A 24,214-nucleotide genomic window follows, 5' to 3' on the forward strand; every position below is an offset into this window, starting at 1 on the left:
ATAAGTGAGTCCACCCCTTACATTATATACAGTATATCCCATAAGTGACTCCACCCCTCACATTATATACAGTATATACCATAAGTGAGTCCACTTATCAAATTATATACAGTATATCCCATAAGTGACTCCACCCCTCACATTATATATACAGTATGTCCCATAAGTGACTCCACCCCTCACATTATATACAGTATATCCCATAAGTGACTCCACCCCTCACATTATATATACAGTATCTCCCATAAGTGAGTCCACCCCTCACATTATATATACAGTATATCCCATAAGTGAGTCCACCCCTCACATTATATATACAGTATATCCCATAAGTGAGTCCACCCCTCACATTATATATACAGTATATCCCATAAGTGACTCCACCCCTCACATTATATATACAGTATATCCCATAAGTGAGTCCACCCCTCACATTATATATACAGTATATACCATAAGTGACCCCACCCCTCACATTATATATACAGTATATCCCATAAGTGAGTCCACCCCTCACATTATATATACAATATCTCCCATAAGTGAGTCCACCCCTCACATTATATATACAGTATATCCCATAAGTGACTCCACCCCTCACATTATATATACAGTATATCCCATAAGTGACTCCACCCCTCACATTATATATCCAGTATATCCCATAAGTGAGTCCACTCCTCACATTATATATACAGTATATCCATAAGTGACTCCACCCCTCACATTATATACAGTATATCCCATAAGTGACTCCACCCCTCACATTATATATACAGTATATCCCATAAGTGACTCCACCCCTCACATTATATATACAGTATCTCCCATAAGGGAGTCCACCCCTCACATTATATATACAGTATATCCCATAAGTGAGTCCACCCCTCACATTATATATACAGTATATCCCATAAGTGACTCCACCCCTCACATTATATATACAGTATCTCCCATAAGTGACTCCACCCCTCACATTATATATACAGTATATCCCATAAGTGACTCCACCCCTCACATTATATATACAGTATCTCCCATAAGTGACTCCACCCCTCACATTATATACAGTATATCCCATAAGTGAGTCCACTCCTCACATTATATACAGTATATCCCATAAGTGACTCCACCCCTCACATTATATATACAGTATCTCCCATAAGTGAGTCCACCCCTCACATTATATATACAGTATCTCCCATAAGTGAGTCCACCCCTCACATTATATATACAGTATATCCCATAAGTGAGTCCACCCCTCACATTATATATACAGTATCTCCCATAAGTGAGTCCACCCCTCACATTATATATACAGTATATCCCATAAGTGAGTCCACCCCTTACATTATATATACAGTATATCCCATAAGTGACTCCACCCCTCACATTATATATACAGTATATCCCATAAGTGAGTCCACCCCTCACATTATATATACAGTATATCCCATAAGTGAGTCCACCCCTCACATTATATACAGTATCTCCCATAAGTGACTCCACCCCTCACATTATATACAGTATCTCCCATAAGTGACTCCACCCCTCACATTATATATACAGTATCTCCCATAAGTGACTCCACCCCTCACATTATATATACAGTATCTCCCATAAGTGACTCCACCCCTCACATTATATATACAGTATATCCCATAAGTGAGTCCACCCCTCACATTATATATACAGTATCTCCCATAAGTGACTCCACCCCTCACATTATATATACAGTATATCCCATAAGTGAGTCCACCCCTCACATTATATATACAGTATATCCCATAAGTGAGTCCACCCCTCACATTATATATACAGTATATCCCATAAGTGACTCCACCCCTCACATTATATATACAGTATCTCCCATAAGTGACTCCACCCCTCACATTATATATACAGTATATCCCATAAGTGAGTCCACCCCTCACATTATATATATATAGTATCTCCCATAAGTGACTCCACCCCTCACATTATATATATATACAGTATATCTCATAAGTGAGTCCACCCCTCACATTATATATATATAGTATCTCCCATAAGTGACTCCACCCCTCACATTATATACAGTATATCCCATAAGTGAGTCCACCCCTCACATTATATACAGTATATCCCATAAGTGACTCCACCCCTCACATTATATACAGTATCTCCCATAAGTGAGTCCACCCCTCACATTATATATACAGTATCTCCCATAAGTGAGTCCACCCCTCACATTATATATACAGTATATCCCATAAGTGACTCCACCCCTCACATTATATATAGTATATCCCATAAGTGACTCCACCCCTCACATTATATATACAGTATCTCCCATAAGTGACTCCACCCCTCACATTATATATACAGTATATCCCATAAGTGACTCCACCCCTCACATTATATATACAGTATATCCTATAAGTGAGTCCACCCCTCACATTATATATACAGTATCTCCCATAAGTGAGTCCACCCATCACATTATATACAGTATATCCTATAAGTGATTCCACCCCTCACATTATATATACAGTATATACCATAAGTGAGTCCACCCCTCACATTATATATACAGTATATACCATAAGTGAATCCACCCCTCACATTATATATACAGTATATCCCATAAGTGACTCCACCCCTCACATTATATATACAGTATATCCCATAAGTGAGCCCACCCCTCACATTATATACAGTATATCCCATAAGTGGGTCCACCCCTCACATTATATATACAGTATATCCCATAAGTGACTCCACCCCTCACATTATATATACAGTATCTCCCATAAGTGACTCCACCCCTCACATTATATATACAGTATCTCCCATAAGTGAGTCCACCCCTCACATTATATATACAGTATATCCCATAAGTGAGTCCACCCCTCACATTATATATACAGTATCTCCCATAAGTGAGTCCACCCCTCACATTATATATACAGTATCTCCTGTATATAATGTGAGGGGTGGAGTCACTTATGGGATATACTGTATATATAATGTGAGGGGTGGACTCACTTATGGGATATACTGTATATATAATGTGAGGGGTGGAGTCACTTATGGGATATACTGTATATATAATGTGAGGGGTGGACTCACTTATAGGATATACTGTATATATAATGTGAGGGGTGGAGTCACTTATGGGATATACTGTATATATAATGTGAGGGGTGGAGTCACTTATGGGAGATACTGTATATATAATGTGAGGGGTGGAGTCACTTATGGGAGATACTGTATATAATGTGAGGGGTGGACTCACTTATGGGACATACTGTATATATAATGTGAGGGGTGGAGTCACTTATGGGAGATACTGTATATATAATGTGAGGGGTGGACTCACTTATGGGACATACTGTATATATCATGTGAGGGGTGGAGTCACTTATGGGAGATACTGTATATATAATGTGAGGGGTGGACTCACTTATGGGATATACTGTATATATAATGTGAGGGGTGGACTCACTTATGGGATATACTGTATATATAATGTGAGGGGTGAACTCACTTATGGGAGATACTGTATATATAATGTGAGGGGTGGACTCACTTATGGGATATACTGTATATATAATGTGAGGAGTGGACTCACTTATGGGATATACTGTATATATAATGTGAGGGGTGGAGTCACTTATGGGATATACTGTATATAATGTGAGGGGTGGACTCACTTATGGGACATACTGTATATATAATGTGAGGGGTGAACTCACTTATGGGAGATACTGTATATATAATGTGAGGGGTGGACTCACTTATGGGATATACTGTATATATAATGTGAGGGGTGGAGTCACTTATGGGAGATACTGTATATATAATGTGAGGGGTGGAGTCACTTATGGGAGATACTGTATATAATGTGAGGGTTGGACTCACTTATGGGAGATACTGTATATATAATGTGAGGGGTGGACTCACTTATGGGATATACTGTATATATAATGTGAGGGGTGGAGTCACTTATGGGATATACTGTATATATAATGTGAGGGGTGGAGTCACTTATGGGAGATACTGTATATATAATGTGAGGGGTGGAGTCACTTATGGGAGATACTGTATATAATGTGAGGGGTGGACTCACTTATGGGAGATACTGTATATATAATGTGAGGGGTGGAGTCACTTATGGGATATACTGTATATATAATGTGAGGGGTGGACTCACTTATGGGAGATACTGTATATATAATGTGCGGGGTGGACTCACTTATGGGATATACTGTATATATAATGTGAGGGGTGGACTCACTTATGGGATATACTGTATATATAATGTGAGGGGTGGACTCACTTATGGGAGATACTGTATATATAATGTGAGGGGTGGACTCACTTATGGGATATACTGTATATATAATGTGAGGGGTGGACTCACTTATGGGATATACTGTATATATAATGTGAGGGGTGGAGTCACTTATGGGATATACTGTATATATAATGTGAGGGGTGGACTCACTTATGTGATATACTGTATATAATGTGAGGGGTGGACTCACTTATGGGAGATACTGTATATATAATGTGAGGGGTGGACTCACTTATGGGACATACTGTATATATAATGTGAGGGGTGGACTCACTTATGGGAGATACTGTATATATATAATGTGAGGGGTGGACTCACTTATGGGGGATACTGTATATATAATGTGAGGGGTGGACTCACTTATGGAATATACTGTATATATAATGTGAGGGGTGGAGTCACTTATGGTATATACTGTATATATAATGTGAGGGGTGGACTCACTTATGGGAGATACTGTATATATAATGTGAGGGGTGGACTCACTTATGGGATATACTGTATATATAATGTGAGGGGTGGACTCACTTATGGGATATACTGTATATATAATGTGAGGGGTGGACTCACTTATGAGGTATACTGTATATTTATGCCCTAACTGATGGTGCCGGCGCTTCCATACCTCGTACGGAGCTGACAGTTTCACTTTAAATGCTTGGTCAGTGTTTCCCAACCAGGGTGCCTCCAGCTGCTGCAAAACTACAACTCCCTGCATGCCCAGACAGCCTTTGCCTGTCCGGGCATGCTGGGAGTTGTAGTTTTGCAGCAGCTGGAGGCACCCTGGTTGGGAAACACTCTGCCAATTAATAATAGGGGCATAAAAAAACCTTGTTCACTTGTTTTTATATCCCTACTGTACATATTGTTTTTTTAAATGAACCCAAAAATACCCTTTTTTGGTCATTTTGCAGTTTTTCCCAATTCGACGATGAAATTGTTAATTTATCGGCAACTAATCGTATGTTGCGTCCCTCATTGTGATACTGCAGCATAAAATAAAGAATTAATATGTTTGCGCAAAATTCCTCTTTAAAAAAAGTGACTATTTTCCAGCATTGTGTCTACTGACATTCCTTGGTAAGAATGTGATTTTCAGCGTTCCCGGTTTATGGCGCTTTTTTTGGGTGGTTTGTATTCCGAATACCCCGGTACGCCAGCACTAGCATTATTTGTGCCAGGCTTGCAGTTCAGCGCGCTGCTCACTCCTGTAAAGCCCCTTGTTCTGTGTTATAGTACAAAGCTCCTGCCGCCTGACATAGCGTTCTTTTTGTCCAACGTTTCAAGCCATAAAAGGAAACAGTGGAGCTCCGACCTTAACGCTGTGATCTGACATTCATACCGAGGAAATAAATCACGCAAATAAATAGTATTATGAGCCAGACATCGTCCATCCATCCCATCCCTGTCCTCTATAAAAGCAAATAAATCCAGACACCAGGGCTCTACCCATCAGGAAATCCTATAAAAATGTTATAGTGGTGTCTTTGTTATTTTAGATCTGGCCCACTTGCTGCCCTATGGTAGAGCCCTGCGCGGGACTATTTTTTAATCCCAATCCCACCAACTCCCCCTAACATGTGTGTCCAATCCCACCTGCTCCCCCTAACGTGTTCAATCCCACCCGCTCCCCCTAACATGTGTATCCAATCCCGCCCGCTCCCACTAACGTGTTCAATCCCACCCGCTCCCCCTAACGTGTATCCAATCCCGCCCGCTAACGTGTATCAAATCCTGCCCGCTAACGTGTATCCAATCCCGCCCGCTCCCCCTAACGTGTTCAATCCCACCCGCTCCCCCTAACATGTGTATCCATTCCCGCCCGCTAACGTGTATCCAATCCCATCCGCTCCCCCTAACGTGTATCCAATCCCGCCCGCTCCCACTAACGTGTATCCAATCCCATCCACTCCCCCTAACATGTGTTCAATCCCGCCCGCTAACATGTGTTCAATCCAGCCCGCTCCCCCTAACATGTGTTCAATACCACCCGCTCCCGCTAACATGTGTGTTCTATCCCGCCTGCTACTACTAACATGTGTGTTCAATCCCGCCTGCTCCCGCTAACATGTGTGTTCAATCCCGCCTGCTCCCGCATCATGTGTGTTCAATCCCGCCCGCTCCCGCATAAGGTGTATCCAATCCCACCCGCTCCCCCTAACATGTGTATCCAATCCCGCCCGCTAACGTGTATCCAATCCCATCTGCTCCCCCTAACATGTGTTCAATCCCGCCTGCTCTCGCTAACATGTGTGTTCAATCCCGCCTGCTCCCGCTAACATGTGTGTTCAATCCCGCCTGCTCCCGCTAACATGTGTGTTCAATCCCGCCTGCTCCCGCATCATGTGTGTCCAATCCCGCCTGCTCCCGCTAACATGTGTCCAATCCTGCCTGCTCCCACTAACAAGTGTGTCCAATCCAGTCCACTACTGTTAACAAGTGTGTCCAATCCCCCCCGCTCCCACTAATGTGTGTGTCCAATCCCGCCCGCTCCCACTAATGTGTGTGTCCAATCCCGCCCCGCTCCCACTAATGTGTGTGTCCAATCCCGCCCGCTCCCACTAATGTGTGTGTCCAATCCCGCCCGCTCCCACTAATGTGTGTGTCCAATCCCGCCCGCTCCCACTAATGTGTGTGTCCAGTCCCGCCCGCTCCCACTAATGTGTGTGTCCAATCCCGCCTGCTCCCATTAATGTGTGTGTCCAATCCCGCCCGCTCCCGCTAACGTGTGTCCAATCCTGCCTGCAGCAGCCTCCTGACCGCCCGTGCTCTTATGTTGCGTCCCACGGGTCCTGCGGGATCCCAATCCCAATGCAGGGCTCTACCCTATGGATCCCGCAGGAGATGTCTGGTTATAGTAACCTGTTTTGGCATGGCCTATTCAAGGAAAGATAATAACCCTCCATTGATAATCCCCCCCCCCCATAAACCAGAATAACATGGACAGTGATTTTGATGACCTTGTATTAGAGCCCCCCATCTTCTAACGCCTTGGACCTCGTTTGTCCTTCAGATCCTCTGCAATTCATTGTACCATAGATCCCCCTCAGCGATAAAAATTCATACTGCATGAATATTGGCCAATGTGAACAGGATCGTACTGAATGGCTCAGACTGTTCTACCTCATCCTAGAGGTGTCTATAGGATTGAGATCTAAAGGTCGGGGAGCAAGAAAGGCTCACTGCCATGTTCCTGTAACCAATCCATGTCTATGTGACCCTGGTGGGGAAACGGCCTCCATGAAAGTATCATTAGATAATCCCTACCCTCCAACCATCCATACACCTGTACTATAGGAGCCAAACATTCCCCCATGACACCTTCTCCAACATCCTGAACTGTTCACATCTCATACCTGTAAGTACAAAATTCAGACGCTCCCTTCAGCCACAGAGATCTGGAATCACGAAAACAGGTAAGTGATGTTTTTCCACTGCTGGGTGCTCCAAGTTTTGCGCTCCTTTGCCCACTGGAGATTCACCTTTCTGTTTCTATCAGACAGCAATGGCACTAGAACTGGTTGTCTGCTGGGATGGTCCATTAGTGCTCAGGACGACAGGTTATGACCCCAGTACAGTGAGCCCTTAACTTATGATGGCCTCAAAATACCAGAACCCATCATAAGGTCAATATGGAATAAACGTACAATGCCTCTGTATGTGGGGGCCATCGCCTAAAACATCTGGCCATCTAGCTGGGCCTTTTTTTTGTGGGATGTTCTGCCAATAGATAGAGAAGAATCACCGCAGCATGGGCAGCTGAAATGTCATCTTTGTATTCACTATGGAATAAAGCGGCACCATTTTTTATATTTCTATTAGTGGACATCCCTGACCATGTCATCTCATTATCGGGACATGCTGCTCTTCTTCCTACCTCTAGATAGATAGATACGAGATTGATAGATATGAGATAGATAGATATGACATAGATAGATAGATATGAGATAGATAGATATGTGTTACGCCGAGCGCTCCGGGTCCCTGCTCCTCCTCGAAGCGCTCGCGGCGTTTCTCTCCCTGCAGCGCCCCGGTCAGACCCGCTGACCGGGAGCGCTGCACTGACATTGCCGGCGGGGATGCGATTCGCATAGCGGGACGCGCCCGCCAACGAATCGCATCCCAAGTCACTTACCTGTCCCGGTCCCCGGCTGTCATGCTCTGGCGCGCGTGGCTCCGCTCTCTAGGGCGCGCGCGCGCGCGCCAGCTCTCTGAGATTTAAAGGGCCAGTGCACCAATGATGGTGCCTGGCCCAATCACCCTGATTAGCTTGCACCTGTTCCTTGCCCATATAACCTCACTTCCTCTGCACTTCCTGGCCGGATCTTTTTGCCTTGTGCCTTGAGAAAGCTTTTACTGTGTTACCCATACTGTGTTCCTGACCTCCTGCTATTTCACCATTGACTACGAACCTAGCCGCCTGCCCTGACCTTCTGCTACATCTGACCTTGCTCTTGTCTACTCCCTTGTACCGCGCTTATTTCAGCAGTCAGAGAGGTTGAGCCATTGCCAGTGGATACGACCTGGTTGCTACCGCCGCTTCAAGACCATCCCGCTTTGCGGCGGGCTCTGGTGAATACCAGTAGCAACTTAGAAACGGTCCACCGACACGGTCCACGCCAATCCCTCTCTGGCACAGAGGATCCACCTCCAGCCTGCCGAATCGTGACAGTAGATCCGGCCATGGATCCCGCTGAGGTTCCCCTGCCAGTTGTCGCTGACCTCACCACGGTGGTCGCCCAGCAATCCCGACAGATCGCCCATCTAAGTCACCAGCTGTCACAAGTGTCCACCATGGTACAGCAATTTCAGTCGCAGCTACAGCGACTGCAACAGCAGCTATCATCTCCTCCGCCAGCTCCTGCACCTCCTCCGCAGCGAGTGGCCGCTCCTAACCTCCGCTTGTCCCTGCCGGACAAATTTGTTGGGGACTCTAGACTCTGCTGTGGTTTTCTGTCACAATGTTCCCTACATTTGGAGATGTTGTCGGACCAATTTCCTACAGAACGGTCGAAGGTGGCTTTCGTGGTCAGTCTCCTGTCTGGGAAGGCTTTGTCTTGGGCCACACCGCTCTGGGACTGCGATGACCCTGTCACCGCCACTGTACACTCCTTCTTCTCTGAGGTTCGCAATGTCTTCGAGGAACCAGCCCGAGCTTCTTCTGCCGAGACTGCCCTGCTGAACCTGGTCCAGGGTAATTCTTCAGTAGGCGAGTACGCCATCCGATTTCGTACTCTCGCTTCCGAATTATCTTGGAACAACGAGGCTCTCTGCGCGACCTTTAAAAAAGGCCTATCCAGTAACATCAAAGATGTGCTGGCCGCATGAGAGATCCCTGCCAACCTGCATGAACTTATCCATTTGGCCACCCGCATTGACATGCGTTTTTCGGAAAGACACCAGGAACTCCGCCAGGAAAAAGACCTTAATCCCTGTGCACCTCTCTCACGGTATCCCTTGCAATCTACCCCTGTGCCTCCCGCCGAGGAGCCTATGCAAGTAGATCGGTCTCGCCTGACTCTTGAAGAGAGGTCTCGCCGTAGGGATAAAAATCTATGTCTGTACTGCGCTAGTACCCAACATTTCTTGGTGGATTGCCCTATTCGTCCTCCACGTCTGGAAAATGCACGCACGCAACCTGCTCATGTGGGCCTGGCGTCTCTGGGTACGAAGTCTGCTTCTCCATGTCTCTCTGTGCCCGTACGGATTTCCTTCTGCCAACTCCTCCTTCTCTGCCGTGGCCGTCTTGGACTCTGGTTCTTCTGGAAATTTTATTCTGGCCTCTTTGCTTGATAGGTACTGCATCCCGGTGACCCGTCTCATCAAGCCGCTCTACATTTCTTCAGTCAACGGAGTCAAGTTGCACTGCACTGTGCGTTATCGCACAGTGCCCCTGCTGATGAACATTGGACCACATCTCGAGAAGATTGAATTTTTGGTTTTGCCCGGCTGCACCTCTGAAGTCCTCCTCGGTCTGCCATGGCTCCAGCATCATTCTCCCACCCTTGACTGGACCACCGGGGAGATCAAGAATTGGGGTCCTGCTTGCCTCAAGAAATGCCTCACTTCTGCTCCCAGCCCCGCCTGTCGAGCCTCAGTGTCTCCTCCTGTGCCTGATCTCCCAAAGGCTTATCAGGACTGTGCCGTGCCTCCTCATAGCCCCCGTCCTGGTGACACTCTGCCCCGTGCCAAGCCTCACCCTCTGCCCCCCCTCCCCATTCCCACTCCTTCTGGACTGTCTGCCGTGCATGGGCATACCCAGGACTTCGCTGTCCCCCGGAGGGAGACTCTACAGTCGCTCCCGATGTCCTCGTCCTGTGTGGAGCGACATCCCGACAAAAAGAGGGGGAGACCTAAGGGGGGGGGGGGTACTGTTACGCCGAGCGCTCCGGGTCCCTGCTCCTCCCCGAAGCGCTCGCGGCGTTTCTCTCCCTGCAGCGCCCCGGTCAGACCCGCTGACCGGGAGCGCTGCACTGACATTGCCGGCGGGGATGCGATTCGCATAGCGGGACGCGCCCGCCCGCGAATCGCATCCCAAGTCACTTACCTGTCCCGGTCCCCGGCTGTCATGCTCTGGCGCGCGCGGCTCTGCTCTCTAGGGCGCGCGCGCGCCAGCTCTCTGAGATTTAAAGTGCCCGTGCACCAATGATGGTGCCTGGCCCAATCACCCTGATTAGCTTGCACCTGTTCCTTGCCCATATAACCTCACTTCCTCTGCACTTCCTGGCCGGATTTTGTTGCCTTGTGCCTTGAGAAAGCTTTTACTGTGTTACCCATACTGTGTTCCTGACCTCCTGCTATTTCACCATTGACTACGATCCTTGCCGCCTGCCCCGACCTTCTGCTACGTCCGACCTTGCTCTTGTCTACTCCCTTGTACCGCGCTTATCTCAGCAGTCAGAGAGGTTGAGCCGTTGCCAGTGGATACGACCTGGTTGCTACCGCCGCTGCAAGACCATCCCGCTTTGCAGCGGGCTCTGGTGAATACCAGTAGCAACTTAGAACCGGTCCACCGACACGGTCCACGCCAATCCCTCTCTGGCACAGAGGATCCACCTCCAGCCTGCCGAATCGTGACAATATGAGATAGATACATTGATTGATAGATATGAGATAGATAGATAGATATGAGATTGATAGATAGATAGATATGCGATAGATATGAGATAGATAGATAGATAGATATGAGATAGATAGATACATATGAGATAGATATGAGATAGATAGATATGAGATAGATAGATAGATATGAGATAGATAGATATGAGATAGATAGATAGATATGAGATAGATAGATATGAGATAGATAGATAGATATCCACCAGCAAAAAATCCAGCAGCACACCCAGTTCGTAGTAAAAACACAAACACACAAAAGTGCTTTATTGACCCATGTCAAAGAATATAGGATAACTCAGCTCACCCTTCCAGCCAGACGCCTTTCGCACAGCACCGTGTGAACCAACACCAAAGTAGCAATGAAGAAATAGATGGTCCAGCGCAGGATAACGTGCAATAAAAGCCAAAATGTATTGTAGATTCAAGCCATAGGATAGCAGGACACAGACACCCTGTGTCCTGCTATCCTATGGCTTGAATCTACAATAAATTTTGGCTTTTATTGCACGTTATCCTGCGCTGGACCATCTATTTCTTCATGTTAAAGAATGTGACGTTTCTTGCCATTATCAAGTCTGCGACTGGGACTGTGTTCCGTGCACCTTCAAGCTTGGTGTGCTGCCTACCCACTCCTGTTTAGATAGATAGATAGATATGAGATAGATAGATAGATATGAGATAGATAGATAGATAGATAGATATGAGATAGATAGATAGATAGATAGATATGAGATAGATAGATATGAGATAGATATGAGATAGATAGATAGATAGATATGAGATAGATAGATAGATATGAGATAGATAGATAAATAGATATGAGATAGATAGATATGAGATAGATAGATAGATAGATATGAGATAGATAGATATGAGATAGATAGATAGATAGATATGAGATAGATAGATAGATAGATATGAGATAGATAGATAAATAGATATGAGATAGATAGATATGAGATAGATAGATAGATATGAGATAGATAGATAGATATGAGATAGATAGATAGATAGATAGATAGATATGAGATAGAGAAGCAGGTGGAGCAGCACTCTCAAGTTGAACTAGGTGCAGTGGGTGCAGGCTGTGGATGGGCCCTGGTCCTCGGGCCCCGATGAAATACAGCAACCAAGTAAACGCAGCAGCACTCCAGCGTAGTGAAGAATAGTGACTTTTATTTATCACCAAAAAGCAATAGCGACGTTTCAACCACCTCACGTGGCCGTCCTCAAGCCGTGGCTTGAGGACGGCCACGTGAGGTGGTTGAAACGTCGCTATTGCTTTTTGGTGATAAATAAAAGTCACTATTCTTCACTACGCTGGAGTGCTGCTGCGTTTACTTGGTTGCTAGATATGAGATAGATAGATATGAGATAGATAGATAGATAGATATGAGATAGATAGATATGAGATAGATAGATAGATACGAGATAGATAGATAGATAGATAGATATGAGATAGATAGATATGAGATAGATAGATATGAGAGAGATAGATAGATAGGAGATAGATATGAGATAGATAGATAGATAGATAGATAGATAGATATGAGATAGATAGATATGAGATAGAAATATAGATAGATAGATATGAGAAAGATATGAGATAGAAAGATAGATAGATATGAGATAGATAGATATGAGATAGAAATATAGATAGATAGATATGCGATAGATAGATATTAGATAGATATGAGATAGATATATAGATAGATAGATATGAGAAAGATATGAGATAGAAATATAGATAGATAGATATGAGATAGATAGATATGAGATAGAAATATAGATAGATAGATATGCGATAGATAGATATTAGATAGATATGAGATAGATAGATAGATAGATAGATAGATATATATGAGAAAGATATGAGATAGAAATATAGATAGATAGATATGAGATAGACAGACAGACATCTTTGGGCCATTGAAATAAATGGGGCCTGTGCCTATCCAAGCATTGATACCTCACCATGTCATTTTGGAAGTTTCCTGACATATCCTTTCCTCAGAGGCACAAACCATAGTGTGAATGAGCCCTTAATGCTGCAATCAGTTTCTGCTGCACAATACTCTCCCAGCAAACCCCCATAGTCACCTTAGAGATTTCTTTACATATACTGCCATCTTCAGGACTGCTCTGGAAGTGCATCTAATTGATGGTTTGGAAATGTACTGAAATCCTATATTTACAATGAGCTGTTTCAGTCAGATGAGCACATATAAAAACCAAGCATTATACTTGTCAAACTTTCTTAACCCCTTAACAACCAGACTGTTTTTGTCCTAAATGATTAGAAGCTTTTCAGCAATTTTGAACATGTGGTGGTTTACCAGCCCTAACCTTTTTTACTTCTTGGGCTAGTAAGAGAATTATGGAATTAGAGGAATATGTGATTTCCTTTATGTTTTATTACATTCACACGGACAGATAACCCACATGTTTAACCTCAATGGCGTCTGCTGGAGATGTTTTACCACAGAAATTCGGCTGCAGAAATTCCACTGTGGCTCAAATTTGCAGCAGAAAGCACAGAATTAATTTGCTCCCTGCATGACCGTACCCTCAGGATATGTTCACACGTGTGTATTTTGCTGCAGATTTTCAGCCACTGATTTTTCAATGGTAAGGCCGGGTTCACACTATGAGATATTCCAGTTAACATTAAGTTGGCGCCAGGACGGCTCGGACAATCCCCGTCCTTTAGATTCTGCCAAAAGGGTAATCATATTGATTCTTTCAGAAGGTCTGGGGTCCGGGAATTTCCGCCAGGTAAATTCCGTAGTGTAAACAGTGCTGTGGAATCCCACTGGAAACAATTGGAGGCTGCTGCACCGGAATTTCTAAGGTTGGAAATTTTGTAGTGTGAACATATCCTTAGTCAATGATAAAATCTGCAGCAAACTCTGCATGTGCAAACTAACACTACACACACACTGTATACTACATACACACTGTATACTATATACTACACATACAGACTGTACACTTATACTACACACACATCTGTATACTGTGAAATAGATACACACCTGTACACTGTATGCTACACACACAATATACTGTATACGACATACAAATACACACTGTATACTACATACACAGTTATATACTATATACAATACACACACACCTGTATATTACACACATACTGCACACTTCATATTAACCACACATCTGTATACTGTATATTACATACATGCCTGCACACTGTATACTACACACACAATATACTGTATACGACATACAAATACACACTGTATACTACATACACAGTTATATACTGAATACTATATACACACCTGTACACTACACACATCTGTATACTGTATATTATATACACACCTGTACACTGTATACTACACACACAATATACTGTATACTACATACAAATACACACTGTATCCTACATACACAGTTATATACTATATACAATACACACACACCTGTATATTACACACATACTGTACACTTCATATTAACCACACATCTGTATACTGTATATTACATACATGCCTGTACACTGTATACTACACACACAATATACTGTATACTACATGCAAATACACACTGTATACTACATACACAGTTATATACTGTATACTATATACATACCTGTATACTACTCACATCTGTATACTGTATATTATATACACACCTGTACATTGTATACTACACACACAATATACTGTATACTACATGCAAATACACACTGTATACTACATACACAGTTATATACTGTATACTATATACATACCTGTATACTACTCACATCTGTATACTGTATATTATATACACACCTGTACATTGTATACTACACACACAATATACTGCACACTACATGCAAATACACACTGTATACTACATACACAGTTATATACTGTATACTATATACACACCTGTATACTACACACATCTGTATACTGTATATTATATACACACCTGTACACTGTATACTACACACACAATATACTGTATACTACCCACACACCTGTACACTGTATATTACATACATGCCTGTACACTGTATACTACACACACAATATACTGTATACTACATGCAAATACACACTGTATACTACATACACAGTTATATACTGTATACTATATACACACCTGTACACTACACACATCTGTATACTGTATATTATATACACACCTGTACACTGTATACTACACACACAATATACTGTATACTACATACAAATACACACTGTATCCTACATACACCGTTATATACTATATACAATACACACACACACCTGTATATTACACACATACTGTACACTTCATATTAACCACACATCTGTATACTGTATATTACATACATGCCTGTACACTGTATACTACACACACAATATACTGTATACTACATGCAAATACACACTGTATACTACATACACAGTTATATACTGTATACTATATACACACCTGTATACTACACACATCTGTATACTGTATATTATATACACACCTGTACACTGTATAATACACACAATATACTGTATACTACCCACACACCTGTACACTGTATATTCCTACATACACCTGTACACTACTCACATCTGTTCAATGTACACTACAAACACACCTGTACACTTAACCACACACATCTTTACAATGTATAATGTATATATTAGGGATCGACCGATATCGTTTTTTTAGGGCCGATACCGATAATCGGTGGAGGTTAGGGCCGATAGCCGATAACTTATACCGATTTTCTGGTATAAGTTATCGGCTATTTATCCCCCTCGACACCGCTGCAGAGCATTGATTTAAAGCGGGCGCTTTAAATCAATGCACTGCAGTGGCTTTTGCGGTGCCATAGGCCGCCGCCACCACCCGCTTCTCTCCCCTACCTGTCAGGGTGGTCCGGGCCATCCATCCATCGTTCCTGTAGTGTCCGGCGGCATTCCGGGTGGAGGGTGAACCGGTCCGGGCTGTCCTCCTTCTTCTCCGGCAGTCCTCTTCTCCACTCCGGGCAGGCTCCGGCCTAGTACGCTGCATAGACGTCGCTGCACAGTGACGCCCGTGCGCAGCGACGCACCTGACGTCACGGCGTCCATGCAGCGTACTAGGCCGGAGCCTGCCCGGAGTGGAGAAGAAGACCGTGGAAGAAGGACAGCCCGGACCGGTTCACTCTTCACCCGGAATGCCCCCGGACACTACAGGAACAATGGATGGCCCGGACCACCCCCATTATGGGTAAGTTTAATTTTTTTTTATTGACTCGGAGGGTGGGGGAGGGGCCCGACAGGTATAGCGGTATGGGCAAAAATCCATACCGGTATACCGCCCAGCACTACGGTAGGGGGTGCGACGCGGTGCGGTGGGGCGGTCGCGGTGCGGTGGGTCGGGGGGCGGTCGCGGTGCGGCGGGTCGGGGGGTTGCGGTCGCGGTGGGGGCGGTGCGGGGGGCGGGGCATTATCGGCTTATCGGCAAGGTAATTGCCGATACCGATAATCCCCAAAATCGTGATTATCGGCCGATAATATCGGCCATACCGATAATCGGTCGATCCCTAGTATATATATATATATATATATATATATATATATACCAGTACACTTTATTACAAGCACATGTGTACACTATACAACACACACACCTGTACAATGTATACTGCACGTACATGTACATTGGGCGTGACATCACTGGAGATGTGGCCTCTTCCAAAGGCGTTGCAGCCTAGAGGCACAGCGGACACGGGCCAAACCCCTATGAAATTGTGTCGACAGGTAAAGCAGGTGACAGACGCACTTTAAGGAGTTCTCTAAGACTGCTTAACTACAGGTCATTTGTCCTGATGTTTAGTGGAAGTGTCACAAATCTCTCATAGAACTAATGTAGCAGTTGAATGACTAAGGTGAGACCTCAGGACTGCACGCTATAGGTATTTCTATGTTAAAGGAGAACTTCAGCGAAAATTAACTTATCCCTTATCCACAAGATAGGGGATAAGTAGCTGATCGCAAGGAGTCCAACCCCTCCCCCCCCATTCCCGAGATATTAAGGTTTTTATATCCCCCCCTGACTGTCATTAAATCTGTCAGATGGGCGTACTTTCATTTCTAGTGCTGTGTGTGCGAGGGCCAGTGATTTACATAAGGCGCGTATACTGTGCACGGAGCTGCTCCTGTGTCTCCTTTCCTATCACTGCTGCTGACTTCATGGAAACGTTGGTGTAACGTCTGCGCTCCGGCCAGACACGCTGGCCGTGAGCGCTCTCCTCTCATGTCCCCGCTGCCGGCGGGGCTAGGATTTGCATCGCGGGACGCGCCCGCATGCGAGTTCCAGCCCGTCAATCCCCTCCCTGGTCTTCCATGTTCTCAGTCCCGGCGCGCGTGCCCCCATCTCCTAGGGCGCCCACGTGCCGGAGCTCTGTGATGTAAAGGGCCAGTACGCCCTAATTAGTGTCTTCACCTGTTTCTTCCCTATAAGTGTGTGCAGCTCCCCCTGCCTGGTGCCAGATCTTTGTTGCCCTAGTGCCTAAGAGAAAGCTACTGTGTTCCTGTGTTTCTGGTTATTCATGTACCTGACCCTTGTTTCGTGACCTGACCCTGCTACTGTGCCGCCTGCCCTGATCTTCAGCTATCCTGACTATGTCTTGTCTTTATCCTCTGTACCACGCTTCATCCCAGCTATCTGTGTGGACAAGTCATGCCAGGAGTAGCGATCTGGGTGCCGCCTGCCGCAGCAAGGGTCTTTGCAAGGGTGAAAACCAGTGGCACCCTAGACTCCGCTCCCTGGCACGGCCCGCGTCATCTGCCACACAGGCCCAGAGGATCCACCACCTGCCTTGACCCTTACAGATGGTTAGTGAATGGTGGAAAAAAGAGAAGAATTGATCAGCGGCAAAGATACTAAACCACCTGAAACCCATCTTGTCACAGGAGCAAGTAGATCACTCCGAGAAAGCCATGAACAGAGGATATGATCCTGACTTGATATCTGAACAAGTACTAAAACCCAGGTAGCCTTGGCTGTAGAGGTGACGACCAGGGAGCAAACAGCTACACTGAATACTTCCATCTGCTTGTTATGTTATAATCCTGGCACTATGATGTATATTGAATATGAGGATGGTCTTAAGATGAGGGTTATAGCCCTGACAGCAGTGTCTGGTAGGGTTGGAGCACAATGATGGCTCAGCGAGGGAAGAGAGTTTGCACAGCGGAGACAGGTTGCACAATAAAGCTGCCACTATGGATGAAGATGCCACCACCTTGGACGGTGAAGGTGGCGAAGTTGGCCTTCACAGTGAGGCCAGTTAAACTAACGAAGCTATCCATTTGGACCATGAAGCCGGGTCAAACACCAAATCTGGCTATGTCAATGCAGACGGTTTTGAATGTGAAGCGTCCATCTTGGAAAGTAAAGCCATGTTTGAAAGGAAAGCATATAGTGAAGGTGTTGGCTCATACAGTAAAGCAGCTGGATTAGACCGTGAAGACAAGTCAGACAGCAAAGCAAGCTATGTCAACACAGCCGGTTAATAGTGAAGAGAGCATAGCAGCTGTTACAGAGAGTCCACTGGCTCAGACAGGGAAGCCACCATCTCAGATAGCTAAACCGCCAGCTGACAGTGAAGTGGGCTCACACAGGGATTATGGAGAACATGGCAGTATGCAGATAATACAGAAATGGCTCCTCATGAGGAGAATAAAATGGGGAAAAAAATTGTGAAAACAAAACGCAGCATTTTTTTGTCCAGTCAAATACAGTCAAATGAATGGACGGCAAATCGGAAACCCCATGATAGACCCCATTAAAGTCAATGAGGTCTGACAGGCTTCATTGGTGTCTGTTAAACAGAATGTGGAATGGAGGCCCGAATGAATATAGCAAATATAAAACCATTTGACAATCAATGTAGTCAATATTTAAACAGATAATACTCACTTTTTGTCTGGAAATTGCAATCTGCATATGAGGACCTCTGCCGATGGTAAGGACGTCCTTAGAAGTTTTACTTGTCAGAAATAAAACATCCGGTTCAGTCTTCTTACTATTCATTGCCTTGCCCTGCAGATAATAGAGCACACATCACATAGTGCATAGCGAATAAATGATCCTCATATGGCCACTGATTCATTTAGAATTTATTGCCTCCTTGTGTAAAAATCAATGGGTTCTGAATATTGTAACAAATGCAAGAAGAAAACCCCTATTGCATCAGTTTACAGTTTATTGTCAGGGCCATATCTGCCATGAGGTGAGAGGAGTATCTTGCCACAAGTGGCAGATTGCAGAGTCCCTGAGGGGGGCATGTTCCGTGGAGTGGAGTGTAAATAGTGCTGCCTAGCATGTTCAGCTACACAAACTCCACTCCACTCTCTCTTGGACTGTACTTTTGGCTCTATTGACCCCCATGAGCTGCAAATGATGGCTGGACACAGATGTGGACTGCAAGGCAGTCAGGACTGGGAATATGTAGTAGTTGTATGACTATTATACAGTATAGAGGTATACATTATCCTTCCCAGTACTTCCTTATGATTTCCAATGAAGTTGGGGGGTTAAATGGACCGGATTAGAGTTATTTTTTATATCAACCTCCAGTGGGTGACAGATGTATTAAAGGAACCCGGTCAACAGTGTCACCTGCACTAACCTGTACAGGTACAGACAGGTAGTGCAGGTGACACCGATTACAACAATACTAAACTGGTCCCGTTCCGTGCTCCGGTTCTCGCGCAATTGTCCCCGTATCTTCCGTTCCAGGGTCGACTTGGAGTATGGGTGGAGCTTTGTGACATCAACGCTGCTGTTTGCTACAGTTCGCAAACAGCAGCGGGACCCAGCAGAGAAACAGCAGCGACGACGTCACTAAGCTCCTCCCACGCTCCAAGTCGTCCCCAAAACGGTACATAGGGCGGAAGATAGATATCGTTGTCATCAGTGTCACCTGTACCAACAGGTTTCTGAAGGTGACACTGATGACAGTCAGCATCTGCCACGTTTGAGCCGTAAATAGAAATCACAATTTTTCTGAGCCACATAGAACAATTCAATTGACAAATATAGTTTAGACCAAATTATAGAAAAGAAAGCAGAACATCTGAATAAAAATCTAGTAACCTACCTCTACTTTACTGTCCATAGAAACAGACAGCTGCATCTCATTCCCCATGAGTAACGTGAACTTCTGTTCGGTGCTGTCGGAGCTTCTCCGACCCTTTCTTACAATTCTTTTCACCTGTAACACAAGTCATAAGTGCAGGTTTAGAACAATTACTTCAAATGCATCTCTGTATTACAATGAAATACTACACTTGCCTGTGATCAGCCCGCCTGGCAGGGGAAAAAACTAAAAAAAAAAAGAAACTTTTTTTTTCCTGCTCCCTGGCAGCACAGCGTCCTCATTCAATGTGCGCCCTAGGCCGTTGCCTACCTCGCCTAAAGGTGGCACTGGCCCTGGCAACAGCTCACACCAGCAGCTAATGCTGGGAAAGAGATTAGGAGCGATCAGCTGATCAGCCCCATTTTAAAAGGGGCTTACTCTGCCATTATGATGATCACTAGGTACCCACAGATCATCACTTTGTGGTCCTGCCTCAACACAAGTAAATGCCCACTTAGCCCAGCACTGGCCCCATCAGTGACCTACTTTATCCAGTTAGTGGCTTAGCAGGCATTTTTTGTGTGTCAAGAATGGTCTGGGATGAGGTGATCAGCAAGGACCCAGTGAGTATTGGAACAGCAAAGACGGAGGATCAGTCAGGCTCATATAGGGGGTCGTAAGTGGGTTAGAATATGATGATATAGCTCCTCACGTTGTATGTAAATCAATGAGGCAATAATGGTTAATCTATGGTTAATGTGCGGCCATAACATATAAAGTAAATACTCTGTAATGTTCTGTATTTATCATTGATTAAACCAGCGGTCTTCAAACTGTGACCCTCCAGCTGTTGCAAAACTACAACTCCAAGCATGCCCGGACAGCCAACGGCTGTCCGGGCATGCTTGGAATTGTAGTTTTGCAACAGCTGGAGGGCCACAGTTTGAAGACCACTGGATTTAACAATAAAGAGGTCTTACATTTGGAGTTTTCGTGATTGTAATGGTGAGGCTGTCTTGCTTCAGCCTGCGAGATGTGACTGCCATGCCATCTTTCTCCGCTCGGAGTCGGTCCTCTTCTATTTCCTGCAACAAGAAAATCCCATATAATCCAATAATATAGGTGGACTGGCCATGATTTACAGGAATGAAACCATTTATAAGTAAAATTATTACACCGAATCACAGAATTCAAGAAAGAGAAAGGAGGTTATCCAAAAGTAACCTGAGTAATCAGGGTATAGAGAAATAGACCAGTAAAAAGGCAGGACACATACAGTCACGGCCGTAAATGTTGGAGCCCCTGAAATTGTTCTAGAGAATATAGTATTTCTCACAGTAAAGGATTGCAGTAACACACGTTTTGCTATACACATGTTTATTCCCTTTGTGTGTATTGGAACTAAACCAAAAAATGGAGGAAAAAAAAGCAAATTGGATATAATGTCACCAAACTCCAAAAATGGGCTGGACAAAATGATTAGCACCCTTTCAAAATTGTGGAAAAATAAGATTGTTTCAAGCATGTGATGCTCCTTTATACTCACCTGGGGAAAGTAACAGGTGTGGGCAATATAAAAATCACACCTGAAAGCAGATAAAAAGGAGAGAAGTTCACTTAGTCTTTGCAGTGTGTGTCTGTGTGTGCCACACTAAGCATGGACAACAGAAAGAGGAGAATAGAACTGTCTGAGGACTTGAGAACCAAAATTGTGGAAAAATCTCAGCAATCTCAAGGTTACAAGTCCATCTCCAGAGATCTAGATTTGCCTTTGCCCACAGTGCGCAACATTATCAAGAAGTTTGCAACCCATGGCACTGTAGCTAATCTCCCAGGGTGTGGACGGAAGAGAAAAATTGATGAAAGGTGTCAACGCAGGATAGTCCGGATGGTGGATAAGCAGCCCCAAACAAGTTCCAAAGATATTCAAGCTGTCCTGCAGGCTCAGGGAGCATCAGTGTCAGCACGAACTATCCATTGACAATGAAATGAAAGGAAACGCTATGGCAGGAGACCCAGGAGGACCCCACTAAACATCTTGTGGACAGATGAGGCCAAAATAGAGCTTTTTGGTAAACCACATCATTCTACTGTTTACCAAAAACTGAATGAGGCCTACAAAGAAAAGAACACAGTACCTACAGTGAAATATGGTGGAGGTCAATGATGTTTTGGGGATGTTTTGCTGCCTCTGGCACTGGGTGCCTTGAATGTGTACAAGACATCATGAAATCTGAGGATTACCAACGGATTTTGGGTCGCACTGTACAGCCCAGTGTCAGAAAGCTGGGTTTGCGCCCAAGATCTTGGGTCTTCCAGCAGGACAATAACCCCAAACATATGTCAAAAAGCCCCAGAAATGGATGGCAACAAAGCGCTGGAGAGTTCTGAAGTGGCAGCAATGAATCCAGATCTAAATCCCATTGATCACCTGTGGAGAGATCTTAAAATTTCTGTTGGGAAAAGGCGCCTTCCAATAAGAGACCGGGAGCAGTTTGTAAAGGAAGAGTCCAACATTCCGGCTGAGAGGTGTAAGAAGCTTATGGATGGTTATAGGAAGCCACTGATTTCAGTTATTTTTTCCAAAGGGTGTGCAACCAAATATTAAGTTAAGGGTGCCAATAATTTTGTCCAGTCCATTTTTTGGAGTTTGGTGACATTATGTTCAATTTGCTTTTTTTCCTCACGTTTTTGGTTTAGTTCACACAAAGGGAATAAACATGTGTATAGCAAAACGTGTTACTGCAATACTTTTCTGTGAGAAATACTTAATTTTCTTGAAAATTTTCAGGGGTGCCAACATTTACGGTCATGGTTGTATTTCTTACTATTTGTGAACATGAGGCCCATGCCTAGTAATACTATACAAAATACTGATATTCAACAGGTAAAGATTATATAAACCAAGGCTGGAGGTTAAGAGCTTTTTACCATCATAATGTAAATTGTATGAACGCAATACTGTACATGAACATGCACAACATCTGTACAGTATAGATTGTTATATAGATATACTTGACTCATTTTCCACCCCTTATGGTATTTTGTTGTTCTCTCCCTTGTTTCTGTTCTTATTTCCCTGTGTATTGTTCCTATTTGGCCCCTTGAATTAACAGAGCTCAGTGGGCCACTATATGTAGCACTACAGACAATGTCTCTCAGTGCTGCTGACCAGCAGGAGCCATAGATACCAGCTTGCAGTAGGAAGAGTCCTGACATTCTGAATAGAGAGGAACCAATAGAAAGGCATATAAGATGGAGATAGGTGGAAGTGGAGAAAAGCCAAAGGCAAGAGTCTGGAGGACTTCACCATGAAAAAAGACTAAAGCAAGCGACTAAAGGACATCACCCATGACTGAGACAACACAAAAGCAAGGGACTGAAGGACATCCCCTGTGAGACAAGTTAAAAGAAAGGTACTGAAGGATATCCACTATAGGACAAACCAAAGTCAAGAGACTGAAGGACATTCACTGTGAGACAAGACAAAGAACATGGCTCTACAGAGCAGAAATGTCTGCAGCATCTGCTGTATTCATCCCCTGTCAGCTCCTCTGCATTAAGCATTGTTCAGCACAAAGCAGCATGGTGTAAACACATCTCATTTAGTCTTGCCTCCTGAGACAGCAGAGGATGATGTGTTGTCTTGGGAGAGAGGGAGGAGCCAGGGAGCTGGAGACAATACC

General features: G+C 44.4%; 1 protein-coding gene across 14 annotated transcripts in view; it reads right to left on the reverse strand.

The window, feature by feature from the left end:
- Nucleotides 1–24,214, reverse strand: part of CCDC9B (coiled-coil domain containing 9B) — a 56,144-nt gene that overhangs the window by 16,478 nt on the left and 15,452 nt on the right. For all 14 annotated transcript variants that reach the window (XM_056545606.1, XM_056545603.1, XM_056545609.1 and 11 more), the window contains 3 exons: nucleotides 21,509–21,613; nucleotides 20,550–20,663; nucleotides 19,367–19,489 (listed from right to left, as the gene is read on the reverse strand). In XM_056545606.1, coding sequence (XP_056401581.1) covers nucleotides 19,367–19,489; nucleotides 20,550–20,663; nucleotides 21,509–21,613 — 342 coding nt within the window. The remainder of the gene's footprint in view (nucleotides 1–19,366; nucleotides 19,490–20,549; nucleotides 20,664–21,508; nucleotides 21,614–24,214) is intronic.

Source organism: Hyla sarda, chromosome 11, assembly GCF_029499605.1.
Source record: "Hyla sarda isolate aHylSar1 chromosome 11, aHylSar1.hap1, whole genome shotgun sequence".
Classification (NCBI taxonomy): Eukaryota; Metazoa; Chordata; class Amphibia; order Anura; family Hylidae; genus Hyla; species Hyla sarda.